The following is an 18,793-nucleotide window of genomic DNA, read 5'->3' on the forward strand; positions in this document are numbered from 1 at the left end:
TGGATAGAATTATATATGTAGATTTAATGTTTGCCACTGTTGTTATGTAATTATTTTGGGGCACTTTTATGATTCTTGTGAGATTAACAGCCATTTTCCAAACTGGTTGTTTGTTTGGAACCAGAACACAAAGATACAGGGCTGTCATGTTTAGCTAAGCTCATGTTCAACCAACTTCCCAGCCTTTCTGCCAACAGAACAGACTATTTTCTTAGTTATTTCTACTTGTTTCGTCGAACAAACAGGAACAGAAGCATCATCCTCTTGGCTGGTGCAGATTGGTGTTTCATAATCTATTTATTTAATCTGTTGGAATCTTTTTTTCTTCCTGTTTAGCTGATGATGGATGTTCTTTGTTTTTGGATGTAAACCCAGTTTCATTTGACTGACCTCTCACAGTTTGGTCCCAAACACTGAGTTCTGTTGTTTCACTTTGCTCTAGTCTATATAGCTATTTTTAAAGAATTTTGCTTTGAATGTATTGATTTTATTTATTTTTTTGCTGCCTTTTAATCTCTCATATTGATTAGCCTAACATGTTTTTTGAATAGCTTTCTTCAGAAGGATACTTATTCCTCTCTAATCTAGTTTGGTGGCAGCAGATGTATAATAAATTAACTTGTAGTTTTACTAAATATCAAATCTTTTGTAATAAAAAAATTACAATGTGCTGTTAGAAAAATGTTGGGTTTGTAAGAGGCCGTGTATCTCCTTGCAGTGGCAGTATTCTGCCAGAAGAGGTCAGTGTTTGCACTAGTATTTTCACCTTGGTACATTGAATCTTTGTTGAACGTTGATAGCAGCATAAACTAACGCCAAAACAGCTTCACAAAAAAATTACTGTAAAACATTCTGTTAAATTCATTCCTTTTTTTTAAATTATTTTAAAAAACATTCTTTTTTTCCCCACAGGTATCTTTGGGCCATTGGCAAAAATGTGTGGAAAAGATGGAAGAAGAGATTCTTTGTCTTGGTACAGGTAGGCATATTTATGTTTTAGAAAAGAAAATATGAAAAAAGAAAGTATTATTATTATTAATAATAATAATTATAATTAATTAATACTAATAATTATTATTGTACCTAAAATGTTTGAAAGAAGATTTTGAAAGCTGCATCTCCAAATCATGAACACTGTCAAGGTTCTGATAAAAATGATATTTGATACTGATAAAAACTGACGACACATGACGATTTCTTCTGCTTGTTGTCGCGGGGGCTGTTGAGGCAATTTGCTGCTTCCTGGTTACGACCGACTAATTAGCATTGAAGTTTTTGCTCAATTTAAATTGCAGCCACACTGTAGTCTGATCATTATTCCCCCTTAATCGGCTATGGCAGACAAAACGTTTGATTAAGAAAAACTGGAAGCAAGTGTTTATTTATAATAGGTGATGATTTTTTGTTTGTATCGTTTCGTAGGTGAAGAAAATAACCAAAATTTGCCCTCTAACAATGTCTTTAAAAAAAAAAAAAGAATTGACAAAGAAGCAGGGATGCCTTTGACATGAGTGCTGCTTTATGCAAAGGAAATTTTTTGCCAACCACATGTTGTGGTGCGCTGTGAGAAAGAGAGATGCAGCCAAGCTGTCTTCTTTTGGTTGTCAGATGAATGATGGAGAGGTCAAGCAGGCTTTTGTCAGGAGATAGTTGTGGGGGGAGGGGGGGGCAGAAGGGTGTGGGAGATGAGGTGGTGGAGGCCATTTCCTGGTGGCTCTGCGTTGGGAGGTGGGCAGCAGGCAGTAGAGAAGGGGGTGGGCGGCAGTAGGCCTGTCTCCTATGCGTTAGGAAGGATATGTCTCAGAGCTACAAGTTGACAGGGGATTGACAAAGTCGAGTGAACACTAGCTGGTCTAACACTTGGAGCTACAAAAGCCTGAGCACCGCCAACTTGAAGCCTCTCACTTGCTCGCAGCTAAATATATAGCAAGTGACAAATACTGGTCAATAGACTGCACACTCATGTGTATGTGTTTGTTTTTATGTCTGTCTTTCGATGTGCATGAAGTTTGAATGGCGACACAAAGACCGCCGTGTGTTTGTTGGGTTGCTGTGTTACAGAGCTAACGACTCAGCGGATATTCTTTTGGCCACCAAAAAATCCAGAGCTTTATTGATTGCACAATTTGTTTGATTCAAATGTGTTAACTTTATAAAAACGTTCAACTCTGACAAAGGCAATATTCATTGTTAAAATGTCACAGGTAATTTTCTTACATTTTTTTTCTTTTTAGCTATTTCTAACAGTGATAAGGTTCATGATGTTGTCTGTTGCATATGCTATTTATTTTTACATGTCCAGTGTAAAAAAAACAAAAAAAACAAGGTGAAGCCAAACTGATTTGCTTTCACAAGTGGAGCATTACAGCCTTCATTGCAGAGCTCCTCTTGATGTATTTACAAACATTTTTATTAGAAATTGCATTGGGTTTATTTCAAATGAAATGGACAAGGAGACTGTAGAAGTCTGCTTCTACACCTGCAGAAAGAGGGATAAAAACAGAGAACTGAGAAACCATATGTGCATATTTAACAATACCAACACTGTCACTGAGCCTGTGATGAATTAGTACTTGGTACTAATTCATAGAAGATGTATTTAGAGGCAAACACTGCCCAACAAAGTGTCTCTGTAAACCTTTGAATCTGGACAACTCTTTGTGTGCGTATGTGTGTGTGAGCACGCTTGTGTATATAATATTTCTCCATGACAACGTTCTATAATGGGTGTGAAGAACCACAAACTGGGTCCCTAGGACTCAAGGTATCCTGGTAAAAACCAGCTCATTTTCTACGCTTTGCTTTGTACAGAAGGTTTGGACTTTTGGCTGCTGAGAAACAATTGCTTCCTGGAGTCGTGGACTGTGTTTAAGTTTTACATTTTTTCCAATTGATAACGTTTACCCGTGATGTATGTAATGCCTCTGTTCAACAATTTGAATCTGACCAGAAGTTGCTGGCTCTTCTGTGAAGAGAGAAATGCCGATCTGTTAATGTTAATTCAATATTTGGAAGAATGACCAACACACACCGAACGGCTTCGTTCAGTTCCTCCTCTGGCATTGCTAAAATTACAGTAAAACAGCAGAAAATTAACGTCATCGTTCACAATTTTTCCTTCTGTTCACTGATTAGCCAGGTTGAAATTCTTCTGGAGGAATCCAAGTTAATCAGAGAAAGCTGTGCTGTAAGCGAGATTTGAATCGAATGGAATAGCGCAGGAAGGCGATGTCAGGCTAGACCTAAGGAAGGCATTGGGAAAATTAGAGTCACAGACATCCAGAGGTCTCCTGGAGCACGGGGGTCCCTGGAGGATCACTGCAGGGACAGCTGCCAACCCCACACAGAAGGGAGCAAAGGAGAACTCCTGGGGAACCACACAGCAGCCGCGGCCTCTACTGCTCTTCTAGCAGCTTACACTAGCACTGTCTCAAGGTGCTCTATACACCAAACCCGATTGTGACCAGAGGTGGCTCCGACCTGGGGGCCAGAGCAGCAGGAGAAGCAGTGAAGGAGCGCCGGTGTAGCCAACCAAACACCTGGCATCCCACCAATCCCACACCACAGACCCACAGGGGCCCAAATCATGCTCAAAATCCAAACGACCCCCAGAGAATCGAAGCGCCAGGCCCAGCTACAGCTGACCCACTGCACCCAATGCCCAACTGCAGTACAGCCCCCCCATCACCTGGCCTGCTTCTCATCCCAGCCTACAACCTCAAATCACAGAGAATGGTGGTGTGAAAAGACCCCAAGTCTTTCTCCGCCCGCTAAAAAATTTAGTTGTTGCATGCAGTGATATAGTGAATTTAAAACAGGAGAGGTAGGGGGGCCACCTCAACATAAAAATGACCACCAGGGGAGTCAACTGTATTTAAGGACAGCATTTCCTCTCCTACATCTTGACCAACCAATGTTCTTCAAATGTTTGGTTGGTGGGGGACATCCTGCATTTTAGTTGCAGCTCTTTTCTTCGCAGCCCCTGTGGAGGTTTGCTCTGTCTGTCTGTCTATCTGGCTGCGCCGTACTGCGACTAAAAATGTTTCTTCACATTTGATTTAGTATTTTGGAGCTTGGTAGTTTGCAATGTTGGTTGGTTTGCTAGATTAGTGCAGTACTAAAATATTCTATGCATTTGTCATAAGTTGATTTCATAACAGTAGAAAAAGAAAAAAAATGACAGTTGACAGTAAAAAAGGTTTACGATAAATATCAATCCATGTTATTTGACGTAAGCCTAAAAACATTTTAAATGCAGCAAAAAAAATTGTTGTTCAATGCAAACTTTTAAGTTGTTCAACATGGTCGAACCTTTATAATTCTCCTGTAAGTACAACGACAACAAACACAACAGAAGAGAAAACTGGTCAAAGAACAACATGCTTAAAAAGCATCTTCTACAAGGTAGTGGAATATGTTTATTTATGTGCAAGATTTCAATCTATTCTTTCCAGACACATAAGATGAGATGATGATGATGATGTGATACATTTCCTAAGTCAGAAGACTTGTCTCTTATACATGGAAATCCTCATTTGAAGCGACTGTGGGATGGCGTTTCATAGCAGATCCAGGAAGTAAACACAATTGTTTTTGTTCATAAACCTGTTGATTGACATCCAATCTTTTTATGAGTGAAAATTAATTCTTATCATTATGGTTTCAATAGTTTTGAACCTTCATAAACTCCCCAAGTATAGCATTGTTAGTGATGTTTTAGATGGGAACATTTTGCCTGAAATTTCTCACAATAAAATTAGATGTTGCTAAAAAGGAAAAGCTTATCTTTTTTGCTATGCTTTACAGTAAAACATTAAGAGATGGTTTATAAAAACAATTATGTTAACATTGCAATACCCTTAAATGTATCATAGGAACTACTCCTCCTTATGTTCTAATTCTTCATCTTCATTTTAGCTGACTGACAGCTGAGCGAGTGTGAGTGGGAAAAGCAGACTGACAGGAAATTGTGTGTTTTAGGGTGGGTGGGTGGTGGTGGGGGGTAGCAGTGGGGAGGGGGGTGGCAGAGTACGTTAGATTTGCCTCTGTGGGGTCCTGGAGGCCAGGGAGCTGCTGCAGAGTTAGTCCAGCTTCTTCCATGATGGCCTTAGGTGTCATCAGTACTGTCTTAGGGAATCTCAGTTGTCACCAGCACAAGGGAAACCCAACATATAACCACCCACCCCGTCCCCCACCTAACTTTGCACACACACTCGCTACCACGCAAACACACAAACAGAGTGTGGCAGGAGCAAGAGTGAGAGCTGCCACTCGTGGCAGTAGTCACGGCAACAGCAGCCGACTGGCCACGCTCGCCGGTTCTTGACGATAGTCTGGCGTGACTGGCAAACTGCACTAATGTCAACTGGTTGACAAAAATAAAAAAATACCATCATCCTTGTATTTACAGCCAACAGATTGCAGTGATTTTGTTGTATCTAATTTGAACCAATTAAAATGCAGTTCAAGTGTCAGATATCAGTTCATAAACGAGTTCCCTTTTAACAAAACCAGTGAACAGTATCAAATTTTCCCTTTGCTGAAATCCCTCTAGCTGCGTAACCGTTGAAGGTTTTGGATTGAAACAACTGACTTTTACAGGAAAAACCCTCCAGGATATTTGGGCTCAGGACGGAACTGAGTGGATATTCAGGGGAGGATTTATATCCAGTTATGTCAGTTTGTTGTTGAAATTTGCTTTTGAGGTGTACATATGTGAGTAAAGCTGCTGGAGCACAAAGCTAGCATATTTAAAAAAATATTACAAGCTAAATGCAATTACAGGTGGAAAATCAATTTCTATATTTTTTATAGTTGTTACACAAATAATGGTTAATCCCTGCTGTTGGGAAAATAGAATATATCAAACTTAACTTTTACTGTAAATTTAGTGTTTATTAGCTGGTATTACAAATAGCTAAAATAATATGGCACTCCAAAAATACCACTTTGCATTTCAAAATTTTTTTAGTTTGTCACTCATGTAAAGTGAAAATCGATTGCCATGATACTGCTGGTATGACATTAGTCAATTATTAATTATGCTAATGGTTAGGGGCGTAGCGATACAATAATTTCACGATACTATATGCAATATGTGATATTCTGGTCATGATACGATATGTATCACGAAATTTGTTGAGCAATACAATTCGCTGCGATTCAGTGCTTTTTTTCGATTTTCTGAAAGATTTTAGGACAGAGTGATTTTAGTGACATTTTGTGTTCCATAGACTTGAATTTAGTTAACTGAAAACTGATTAAAAGCACCAACTACACAATACCTGAAACTAATTGGACAGTCTAACAGTCTGCAGCTGGACAAAATGAATCAAAGATGCAGTGAGAGAATTAGTTTCTGTGATTATTTATTTATACAGCCCTACTAATGGTAGTAGGTATGTTACACGCATAGAGTAGCTTAGGAATGACAGAGCATCTGATGTTGACGTGTTAGTATGGGGGGTCCCCAAATAAAAATCTGCATAGGGTCCTAAAAATGCTTGGGCCAGCCCTGTGTTCAGTCCTCAGCAATTTAAATGGAAATTTATTTTAGTTGTGGCTTGAATTTTGACGTTGAACACAAGCAGCAGACAACAAGAGAATCCCCAAGTCAACAAAGGAACACATTTTTCTCCTGAAGGAGTTTATAGTTTATCTAGGGAATGACCCCTCACACATCTTCTCACAAACCCAGAGCACAGCCAAATTCTGGAAGAATCAATGACATTAACTTCATCCCCATATTGTGATATTAGTTTCAGGATATTAGTTTATTTATTTGCTTCTGTCTGCACTCACATTGTGTGCTTTTCTGCTGATTTTCTTTATTTCCTGCTGGGAAATAAAGGTGGAAGCTGTACTAACTATGTTACTAAAATATCTTCAAGGGTCGGTGTTATGTAAAATTGACCTTTGTGAGCTTTACATCATGTTAGAATGTTATTCCTGCATCAAAAACACACATGCAGTGTTGCCTTATTTTATCCATGCATGTTTGAAAACTCCTCCCTTGGCAACCATTCAGCTGTGTAAAATGTCTGGTTTGCAGCGAGCCTCAGCTCCTCTTTGGAGCTGCAGTTTCCAAGCTTCTGCCTCACAGAGTTCATTTTCCCGTGACTCCCCCACTCAGCTCCTTCAGACTAGCCAGCAGGAATTGGCAAACAAATGGTGGAACTGCACATCTGCTGAGCTCATTGTAGGAGCTGCTTCTCGGTGCAACACTGGTAAAAACTTGGTTAAAGGGTTTATAAAGGAGCACTGCACCAAGAGCAGGAGGTTTTAGCAACAAAGGGACCCAATTTCAAGGTGTTAAATTGAGAAGCATATTCTCTTTTAAGTCATATTTGACATATGGTATTTACTTAACAATTGAAATTAACATAATTATTTGACTGTGCTATATAATGGCACTACGTAAAATACACATAATAAAGACTTAAGGCTCAATAGATGACTCAGTTTCTTTAATGCAGGAGTCGCATCAAATGGAATATTTTTTGTCGACAGTTTTAAAATGATGACGAAAAAAATCTGAAGGCCATGTGTCACTGTCAAAGATTACAATTCACACACTTGACCACTTGCTGAAATTTTTTAGCAAATAATTCATACCTTAAGTGCTATTGGGTCATTTTATTGTTCATATTACTGGAGCCACAGTCAGTCAAGTGAATCTGCATTGGTAATTTTAATGTTGTTGTCAATGTATTGTGTTTCTTTTTATGGCTTTATGTGGTAATTTAAAGCTGGATTGAGTTTTACATTAGTCTTTGTAGACTCTACAAAACAACTTGGTAGAAAAAAATCACTTAACATGTGTTTCATCTTCACTGTTTCTTTTCTTTCTATGTAGAAGTCACCAGAAATACTAATTCTCCATTTTAAATAAGTAATAACATTGTGTTTTAATATTTCAACTTGTTTTGTAGTATTTATCTTTATATAAAATGCATGTCCGCTCTGCATGGAGGAGTGGATTTAAAGGAGCTAACTATTTCTACACATCTACATTTAATAGGTTGGTAAGTTAACTTATTTAGTTGGTAAAACCAGCTTTGCAAAGGTTTCGTCGCTTTCATTAAAAATAAATAAAAAGGCTCGGGCTGTTATTTTTCGCTTCCAAACCTCCAAAGCTTTCATTAACACTGCTACATGGTTAGCCTTACCCCGTATCTGTCACCTCAGACTTCAGGCAATTCCTAATTTAAAAAAAAGAAAGTAAAAGAAAAAAAAAAAATCTGTAATAACCTCATACTCAAGTGCCAACCTGTTAACGCCACCGCCACACCCTGTAGGAACACATTCACACATGTATTATTTCTCACACTGCAAGAAACACATGTTTTTATATCTGTGTCATTCATACAGTACCGTGCAAGACGCTACCTTAAAAACAAACGTGGAACTGTGTGGTAAAATAATACCATAATAATAGATCACACTGTAAGGCAGATTTAGAAATACTTTGAATTTGTCACTCCAATAAAATCATAGATCCAAGGTTATAATGGGGAAAAATGTCTTGTTGTAAGTGAAATAATCTGCCAGTGGAACTAGTATTTTTTTCATCAATATTAAGGAACTATTAATAGTTCCTTAATATTGATGAAAAAAAATACTAGCAGTAGGAAAAATACAAGGAACTATTTATATTAAGGAACTATTAATAGTTTCTTAATATTAATAGTTTCTTGTTTTAACTCAGAGCTTGAGTTAACACAAGCTCTGATATATTGTTGAAAAGTTACTAGTAAGTTATTTTTGTCTTATTTCAAGTGTTCTGAGATATTTGTATTAGAAACTAGAGAAAAAAAATATTTAAGACTTTGCATCTTACCAGTAAGATTTAACATGAGTATGTTGTTTAAAAAAAATGAAATAAAAATTGGTGAATATTCTGTCTTGTTTGTCCTTTGCTTTCACTATTGTTATATGTGACTGGGTAATTATATAGCATAATGGTGTTCTGACCTGTGACTCAGGCTAACTGCTAAGAGACCATGTTGTCTGTGTGGTTAACTGGTGCAGGTGAGCCAGTACACCTTTGCGATGTGCAGCTACAGAGAGAAGAAGGCTGAGCCAGTGGAGCTTCTGCAGCTGGACGGCTACACTGTGGACTACACCGACCCTCAGCCAGGTGAGACGAGCCAACACCAACCAACAGCTAGACGGGGCGCTGCTGTAAAAACAACAGTAATAATAATAATAATAATAAAACATACATGTAGTAAAGAAAAAAAAATCAAAAGATTAGAGGAATAAAATGCAGCACCAACTGGAATCCTGCATTGCTGTGTATCAACACATGCACTGTTCTTTCAATTTAAACCGTTTGAAAACAGGAGCCGTCTGCAGAGGTGTAAAAGTAGGCTGATTTTAAAAGCGTTAAAAGAACATAATTATTAGGATTTCTACTTAAAAAAGTATTTCATAAAATAATTACATGTTACACAACTAATGAAAATGGATGCTAACCTTTCTAGTGTTTTTCTTTAATTACAGTTCAGGTATGCGATGTTGGGAAGTTAGCTCTGTTGACGGCACAAGCTGAAAGTAGAATAGGGGTTGTATCTTCAGATGGGTCTATTTCACTGTTTCTGTCATGTTTTGCACCTGAAACTGTTTGCACTGATATTTGAACAGCACTAAATATTCTCCAATATTGACCTTGGATTATTTCTGACAAGAGAAAACAGCTGTTCTATATGTTGTTTGGTGGGAGCATCATCTCCCTCTTTGTCTTGATTACTTGTGTTATTTGGATGTGACATGTGATGCAGGCCTGCTTTTATTCAGTGCTTAGCATCTGATTGTCTTAAGCTATCTATGTGAAAACAAAGCAAAGTTGCAAAAATAATGTTACACTAGCTTCAGTATGTTATTATACAGCTGCAATCCAACCCCTCCTATTCTGTCTTATTTCATGTTTTCTGCTGCAAATTAAAGTAAAGTAAAGTAAAGTAAAGTAAAGCATAATTGGTGTTTGAGCTATTAAAATTGGCAGGTCTAAGCGTTTTATGAGGTGGTCTCAAGTATTCATGGATATTAGCTAACAGTGGGCCGCTGTTTTCTCTGACCTCCACCATCACTGTACGCAGTGGAATGACACCGAACAGCTCTAATGACGAGCATTTCTGAACAGATTTCTGTTTAATATGACTAGGCCTGTCACAGCAAATAATAAATCAATCACATGATAATTTAAACTGAGCTTAATAATTTACATTTGCATGATTTTTATCTCTTTTCTCTCTTTCTACCAAAAACTGGATGATAAAAGTCTTCAGTCTGGCGTTTTGGTCTCAACTAGCTACTTAGTTTGAAGTACAGTTTTATTTACAGAGACTTCATAATTCATTTTATTTGTTGTTTCTGTTGTTTTGTTTATTTATTATGGATATTTAAAATGTTTTCCAGTTGTTAAATGTTCATTAGAGTTTACAGTTTATTGATCTCTGAGAACGTGTTCCTGCATTATTATCATGTACTCTGATATTATTTGACAATGGTCTCAAAACATCATTATCATTTATCGCAATAATGTCTGAAACAATGTATCGTCCGGCGAAATTTCTTTTCATGACAGGCCTAAATATGACCTTTACCAGTCTTATTTCAGGTTTGTGTAACACACACCCATGCTTTGTTTTTGCAGTGACAAAACCAACTGTTAGACGAATAACGTTGCTGCCACCTTCTGAGTGCCTCTGGCCATTTTTCAGGTCTGGAAGGTGCCCGGACGTTCTTCAACGCTGTGAAAGAGGGCGACACTGTGATATTTGCCAGCGACGACGAGCAGGACCGCATCTTATGGGTGCAGGCCATGTACAGGGCCACCGGTCAGTCCCACAAGCCGGTGCCCCCCACCCAGGTCCAGAAGCTGAATTCCAGGGGTGGCACTGCCCCGCAACTCGATGCGCCCATATCCCAGTTCTGTAAGTTTTTTTTTTTTTTTTTTTTTTTTTTTGGGGGGGGGGAGGATGTTAAACATCCATGTCTATTATGTGTATAATACCCAAACTCACAGCAATCGGTAAGCAAGTTTATGTTGAACCACTTGAAAGCTTTTTGGTTGTTGTGAGGTTTTAAGTCCATTCTGAAATGTTGTCTGTTTTCAGCACTTTCAGTTTTAGCACCTAATTGTTTTTCCCTTATTTGCCGCTTCCAGCCATTTGCTTATTAGCCAGTGGATTTGCTTCCTCTTCTTGTACACTCTAACCCTGCTGTCTTGTAGCTGGATTTAACTGCAAGTACTTCCTTCCGTTTTCTCTCTCTGCGCATCTTTTGATGCCCAACACTCAACCTTCAACCCTGTTTAAGTATTGTGCTACATATAGTATATTCAGTCAAAAACATTCCACATTGAGTCAGAGCGAATATGGCTTTATTTGGCTCTGTTCTCTTGTTTGGGCCGTGTGGTAGATACTTCATCAATGTCTAACAGGAAATAAGATTCAGCAAATGTTACACATGGAACAGCAATGAGGGGGGGGCAGAGAGGATTTTTAAAATATTTTTTCGTAATGGTCCAAAGAGTATACACATAAAAGAGAAATAAACGCAGGTTGGCTTATGAAGAAATACTCCTGCATTTGCGTAAGTGAATTTATTGAGAGAGCTGTTTTTGACACAACCTCTGGAGTCCCACTGAGACCCAGCAGCTGGTAATTACTAAGTTAAAAGTGCCAGGTCATGAATAATACAGTGTGGTTGCCACACAATTAAATTGGGCAGCATTCGCTCAATGTTACCAAATAACTGCGTGTCAGTTCGCACATGCATCAGTGCAATAATATAAGAGTGCGTCGCCTCTGACACCCGGCCACCGACTTCCCCACCAAACACTAAAACATCTCAACAATAAAGACACTGCTGAAAGCTTCGCTGTGCACATGTGAAATTAAGCTTTACAGTTTCCGTTTCCTACATTGACAGTTTTGCTTTGACACTTCGGAAGAAGATTACAGCTGTACTGTAGCTTTTGTGACAATAAGGAAAGTAGTCGTTCTGCTGCAGTGTTTTATTGATTTATACTAATAATTATAATATAATAATAATTGATTTAACCCCAGAAATGTTCTTCAGGTGAAGGATACGCCAGAAGGCTGACTTTGTAACTACCTCTCTGTGTCTCTGAATGTTCAGCCTGTAGTATTGCAGTGAGCACCGGACTGAACGACATCAAATCCATGCAGGTTGAAACGGTCCACTGATGAGGATTCAGGCGGTGAAGCTTTAGTCTTAGTAAACATCTGCTAGACATTTGAGCCGTTTTTGAAGGAATCTAAGCAAAAACCAGAACGTCTGTTCACACTTTCCGCTAATGGACCATGAAGTTGTTGGAGGTTTTGTGAGAAGCTTGTGGAACGTTAACCAGATTCATTTTGACCATTTAGACGGACCTTTTCTACCGTCATAACTGAACAACCTGGAATTTCTTTTATTTTTCCGTGATTTGAGTGGTCCATCAAAAGAAAAAGAAAAAAATACGAAGTCAAAAGCAAGCCAGACTTTAAATAGCGCAGAATGTTTGTGATTGACCAAAGCCAAGTCCGGGACACAGCCCCTCAGTTTGTCTTCGTCGGATCTATAAATGAATATCATCCATCAATCATTGCCAGGGCCATCCTTCTCCAGCCCAGACGGACGGGGGTGACTAATGTCACTGCATGTTACTGTCCAGCCCTCCCGCCTCCACTCCCGCTCACTCACATCAAATAGACCTGACAGCCCACCAGCTACAAACCAAAGGGGCACCACAATGTCACCTTTTTTGATTTTTAGGGGGGCGGGGAGGGTAACGGGGTGGGGTGCAGCGACTTGTTTAGGGGACAAAATCTGCTTCCAGCTCATTGTTTTGCTTGTTGACTGACAGCTGGGGTGTTTTCGATAGGCAGTGAAGAGGACGTTGGCTGACAAATCTCCTGATTGCCGTGTAGCTAAGTATAACCTCTGCTCACATCGACCCTCGGTGTGCGCCGTCTGATGGGGGAGAGCCTGTGTCCGCTATCCGTTCAGGACTAAATTTAAACAGGGTCCACCAACTAAAACTTTCTGGCTTTGTCACTGTCGCTTTGGACAAACAGGGAAGTATCCAACAGAGCCCTGATGACAATTAAAAAAAATGCTTCATAGATTCCAGGGGATTTGAAAAATGAACTGATCCTGACTGTGTTGTTTGGTAATTAGGATCAATTGGACTAAAAAGTATTATTCGACTGTAAGTCAATCTATAGGATTAGACTGAATTGACTTTTCTGTTTTTGTTTTAATTCAGTGCAAAGGAGTGTTGTGGATTGGCTCTATATAAATAGTTGGATAATAATTGAATTGGGCTTTATGCAGCTCTATTACTATTCTATATTATCAATATGTTCCTTTTGGTGTTCTTCTGATTATAGTATGTCTTTAAGGATAAGCTTGGATGTTTTTAATTAAGGTTCTGTTGAGAGATTATGTGCACTTAGTTTCCTGCCACTTTTATTAGGTTTATTTTGAAGAAGGAAAAGGAAATATCAGGAGGTAATTTTCACAAGATATAGAGAAATAGCACAAATGTGTATATGTAAATTGAGGCTAATGCGTATGTGTGTGCGGGGGGTATGGATGTATATTTAGACACATGTAAACCCAGATAAAATGGAAAATTAATTAACCTATGTTTATTTATTTATTTATTTATTTAGTTATGAGGGTGCATCTGAAAATATTGTATGAGTTTACAGGATAGGAGTTCATAAGTTTCTTACTTCTTCCTTCTGCTATTCGAGCATGTTAAGATTATTGTGGAGCAACAATATGTGTTTTTTGCACTCTTTGTTCATGTGTGTGATTCTATACTTCTATCGTGTTCGAAATCAAAATAAAATAAAAAATAAAGCAAAATGTATTTTACGCTAATTTTCACTGTTTCAAACAAGTTGAGTCTGAAATAATATCCCAGCAGTTTAGACAAACAACAGTTTCATAGGACTTGGAACTGCTGCTATATTTGCATATGGTAGATCTTCTGTGTTGATCCATCTAGAACATTTACTGCAATGTGTCAGAACAGAGTATAACTGTCTGAGACAAAAAACAAAAGCAAATGACGTGACGATTTTAAGATGAAGAAAACAACTGTTTTGAAATTTCAGATTGTTTTATAGTTGTTTCAAGGTGATATGAATGTGTCCAGACCCGCATTGTCTGTACATGTCAACTGTTACAAACCCACTCTGCTCTGGAATGAAAAGTCCAGTTGGTAGTTTTACTGAGCTGTTGTTGCACAGCCGGCTGTCAGTGCCTGTAATCCTTCAGGTTCTCACAGGTCCGGTCTTCTCGGTCTTGTGGACTTGTGCGTTGTTGACATCAGCCATGCAGTGAAGCAGCATGCCAGCAGCACAGCGGCAGCAGCTGTGGTCCCCTCCCACCCGTCGCCTGCGTCCAGCGCTTGGAATGCGTTCCGCTGATGCAGAGGATTTGTCCAATGTGAAGTCAGAACCTTTGTTTTGCATTGAAACTGAATATGTGGGGATTTCAAAATGACCTCCTGAAATCCTGAATGTCTTCCTGCCTGATTAGTCCAACTGGTGATACTCATAGGAAACCTACAGTAGACTCAATATGGGTTGCATAAGTGATTGAAACGTAAAGACGTCGTCCTTTGAGCGATCCAGGTTAATACTGAGACTGTGTTTGATATGGAAAATAAAGCTGGATGAGGATAACTTTGGTCTGTTTCACTTAAGATGAGTCAGAAAATAAATCTTTAGAACTGATAGTCCTGATTAGTCCTTCATATTTACAAAAGCTTTTACTCCAAATTTATTGGTGCCAATTTCCTTAATTTTGGGAGATCGGTGATCGGCTGATACTTACATATGAAGCCGATCTTATCCTCCAATCTTATCTACCTCAGCAAAGGTCTAAAAATCAACGGCTGTCCTCTTCTGCTCTCCCCTGAGAGGTTTGACTGTTAGCCCCGCCCACCAGGTCAGGTCTGCACGTTTGTAGTTAACAATAGTCATTCCACTGTTGCCAACTCTGCAATTTCTTTGCTCCATTTAGCGACATTTCAGACAAAAAGAATTATCAGTCAAAATTGGAATCAGCAGGTCAGGTTTTTTATAAAGATCGGTAATCGGCTGGAAAACTGCAGTTGGTGCACTTTTATTTTACCCATTGTAATAAAGCAGAGTTTTTACAATAAATGCGTAAACAGCTTTTACTGTTGTTATTTTTGATCTATTTATAAAACTATGCTTCCCGACGTCATTGCTGATTGTGTTGAAGCATGATAATCTAAGGTACATTATTTTGCCAGATTCTGACATTTGTCATCTCTTTCTGTTTCTTTCTTCCTGCCAATTTGCTCATCGGATGGTTTCGTTGTGAAATCGCACTCAGACGCTGACCGGGCCCAAAAGCACGGCATGGATGAGTTCATCTCGGCCAACCCGTGTAACTTTGACCACGCCTCCCTGTTTGAGTTAGTGCAACGCCTCACCTTGGACCACAGACTAAATGACTCCTACTCCTGCCTGGTAAGGAAAACTGTTTTTCAGGCTTTTGGATTCAGTTGAATGGACAAAAAAAGGTAGTAAACCAAAGCAGGATGGGGTAAATCAGATCTCATTATTAAAGTTTAAGATTCAACATCAGCCTGTCAAGACCATAGATAGGAATAGATTAGAGAGGGCGGGGATGATGAGACATTAATAATTCAATTAATAATTAAATTAAATTCATGATTTACTTCTCATGTTTCAAAACATTCATGCCAAAATGGAAGGTTTAAGGTGAAGTAAAAAAAAAAGATGACTATCCATACTTTCTAAACTGAAAACAAACAAAAAATTGTTTTCAGTTAAGAAGGTAAATTTTTTACATTTCAATGGAATATCATGGTTTCCTAAAAGCAGCAGCTTAGCTTGGACATTTTCAGGCACGCTTGCACCTCCAGAAGTCATAAAGAAGTGCTGTGTGTGTGCGTGTGTGTGCGTGTGTGTGCGCGTGTGTGTGCGTGTGTGTGTTTCCCACAGGGTTGGTTCAGTCCCGGCCAGGTGTTTGTCATGGATGAATATTGTGCCCGCTACGGCGTCAGAGGCTGCCATCGGCACTTATGTTACCTTAGTGATCTGCTGGAGAGGGCCGAGAATGGAGCCATGATTGACCCCACGCTGCTTCACTACAGCTATGCTTTCTGTGCCTCCCACGTACATGGAAACAGGTAAAGATCAAACTGCCTGCAGGTAGGGTTTTTTTCCCCCTAGTGCTACAAATTGATTCTGGAGAAATGAATTATCCTAGCGGTATCTTTAAAAGAAAAAAAAGAAGTGCTTGACCACATCCCAAAAAAATCTGGAGTAAAAAGTCGGACTTAAAAGCTTCCACAGCAGAGCTCTGGTTGTTTCTTTAACAACTGAATGCTTTATTAAACAATTTCATGATTTCTGTTCAATATCACGAGAACAAATTTGATATATTTTTTTTATTAGAAAAATTGCTAGCATTGTTGATTGTAGTGGAATTTAATGAGGGTTTTGAATTTTGGTTCTTTTTAAAACACACCGTTCCTATTTTGAACACAACTTTATATGCATATTATGTCATTTCTTTCATCCACTTTCATATTTCTATTTTTAAGTCTTTGTTTTTTACATTTTGCTGTTCTGTTTTGCCTGCATGCTCACCTCTGTGCTTTATCTTGTCTTTTCTCTCCCACATAACCTCTTACCGCATTTACAAAATGACTTCCCTTTCACCGTACCCTGAACCCTTAACCGCTTCCTCTTAACCGCACTTAGTCAACGTGTGTCTGAATTAATAAACCGGCCGATATGTCAGGCCGAACTCGAACACGCTCCGATCCCCTCCGCTCCCGACGCCCCTACTCAAACTGTAAAAAGAGAGCTCAAAATTATGGAGTTCATAAAGAAAAAGGACTTCAGAGCTGCGGTTCCCTCAGGACCTGGAAGGTAAGTGGCTTCATCATGCAGAGGCTACTTTACTCAACCGCAGTCAAGTCACAAATGTTGTTTTGTTTATGTGGATTATCATAGATGGTATACAAAGCAAATGTACAAACTCAGTTTTGAGAGGAATAAATATTAACCAGTTCAAGCTCAAACAATTGGGAGGAGATAGACATGTCTGCCAAAATGTATTCACACCCCTAGAACTTCTTTCAGATTATAGTTGGAACTTTAATGTATTTTGTTTTTGATTAGAAGATAAAAAAAGCACATATCATAAAATGGAAATATACAGTTTCTTATTTTCTTTCTTCTCTCTCTTTTTTCTCAAATATCTGAAAAGTGCGGCTTGCATTTGCGTTCAGGTCCCCTGAGTCGCTGCCGTATCGCTCCTTCAGCTTTATATAATTAGAAACTAACTTTTGTTCTTTCCAAACTAGCTAACCTTCAGTCTAACTGGATGGAGAGCATCTGTTTTCAACCCTTGCCACAGTTGGATTTAGGTCTGGTCTTTGACTCAACCATTTTAACAAATTACTAACCTTCAAACAAACTCATTAGATTTTACTGTATAAACTGTTGAAGCTCCATTCGCAATCTGGCAAGCTTTCCCATCCCTGATAAAGAAAGATTGTTGGAGAGCAGGTTGGTCTCACTGTCCTTCAGTTTCTTCTGACAGTAATGACATCCACCAGGTTTCATTTTGGGGGTGTTGAACAGAAAGGGTTAAATAGTTATGCATGTGACACTTCAGATTTATTTTGTTCTTTTGGAAAAAACATCAACAACCATCCAAGTACCATTTAAAAAAAAAAATTCTACCTCACAGTTGCTGGATTAGATAGTCGATCGCCCTCATCCTGATTTTTTCGCAAACCTATTACTGATGTTTCGACATTAAAGACATAAATAGTTTTTAATGTCTAATTTTATTTATTTATCTTTAATTAACAAAGATAATTAAATAGAAACTTAAATACATCATTAATACAGGGATGTTTTACGTTAAACCCATAGAATATCCCTCTTTTATGTCTTTAAAGTAAAACAGGAATGACATTTTCAACTCAAACCCAATTCTTCTGCTGCGCTCCATTTGGGGAAACTTCGGAGCTAAGCGGCGTATCTAAATAGAATCGATATTCAGCTGGACAAAAGTCAAATCCTGACACTTTAGCGGGGCCAGGGGGCCGGCCGAGTTCATCTCGGTGTGTGCCAGCACCTCCAGGCTCGGGTGAATGAGTAGTGGTGGTGAAACGGATGAGGTGTGTGCACAGTAGCACACATAGCAGCGCTGGCAGCTGGGACACTGGACCGTCACACATGACAGCCTGTCAACCTGTCACGTCCCGACCTCCAGGCACCGTCGCTGGACTTGGCAGAGCAGGTCTTTGCTTAACGCGTGTAGAAGTGGACTTCAGTATGTGGCGTATGAATTTGAACTAAACAATTATGTAGGTAATGTCATAATATTCACATCCTTTACATTATCCATAAGTATGAATGGGTAGATGGATGGATAATCAGTTCAGTTTATTTGTAAAGTTTATTTCAGCAACAAGGCAGTTCAAAGTGAGTTACATCATTGCTGTCAAACTCGTATTCATTTTGTGCCGAAACAAGATCTTGAATGTTCTTAAAGGGCCGGTTGTGCCAGAATGTATTGATAAAACATGTTTAAAAGGTAAAATATAAATACATTCTTACATTTTTTCAGTCACTCCAGGATTTCGCGATTGTCTTTGTGATTTTTTTGCAGTAAAAAAGTGTTAGTAACTTAGAAATATTTGTGCTTACATATGATGGTAAATTTGAGTATTTATTACTCGCCTTAT

The 18,793-nt window shown here is 38.8% G+C and overlaps 1 protein-coding gene across 4 annotated transcripts in view; it reads left to right on the plus strand.

The window, feature by feature from the left end:
- Window positions 1–18,793, plus strand: part of cadpsa (Ca2+-dependent activator protein for secretion a) — an 89,219-nt gene that overhangs the window by 18,786 nt on the left and 51,640 nt on the right. For all 4 annotated transcript variants that reach the window (XM_081607507.1, XM_008410350.3, XM_008410349.3 and 1 more), the window contains exons 9-13: window positions 913–979; window positions 9,031–9,139; window positions 10,725–10,937; window positions 15,391–15,527; window positions 16,026–16,213. In XM_081607507.1, the coding sequence (XP_081463633.1) occupies window positions 913–979; window positions 9,031–9,139; window positions 10,725–10,937; window positions 15,391–15,527; window positions 16,026–16,213 (714 nt within the window). The remainder of the gene's footprint in view (window positions 1–912; window positions 980–9,030; window positions 9,140–10,724; window positions 10,938–15,390; window positions 15,528–16,025; window positions 16,214–18,793) is intronic.

The sequence above is a fragment of the Poecilia reticulata genome, chromosome 5, assembly GCF_904066995.2.
Source record: "Poecilia reticulata chromosome 5, P_reticulata-male-v2, whole genome shotgun sequence".
NCBI lineage: Eukaryota > Metazoa > Chordata > Actinopteri > Cyprinodontiformes > Poeciliidae > Poecilia > Poecilia reticulata.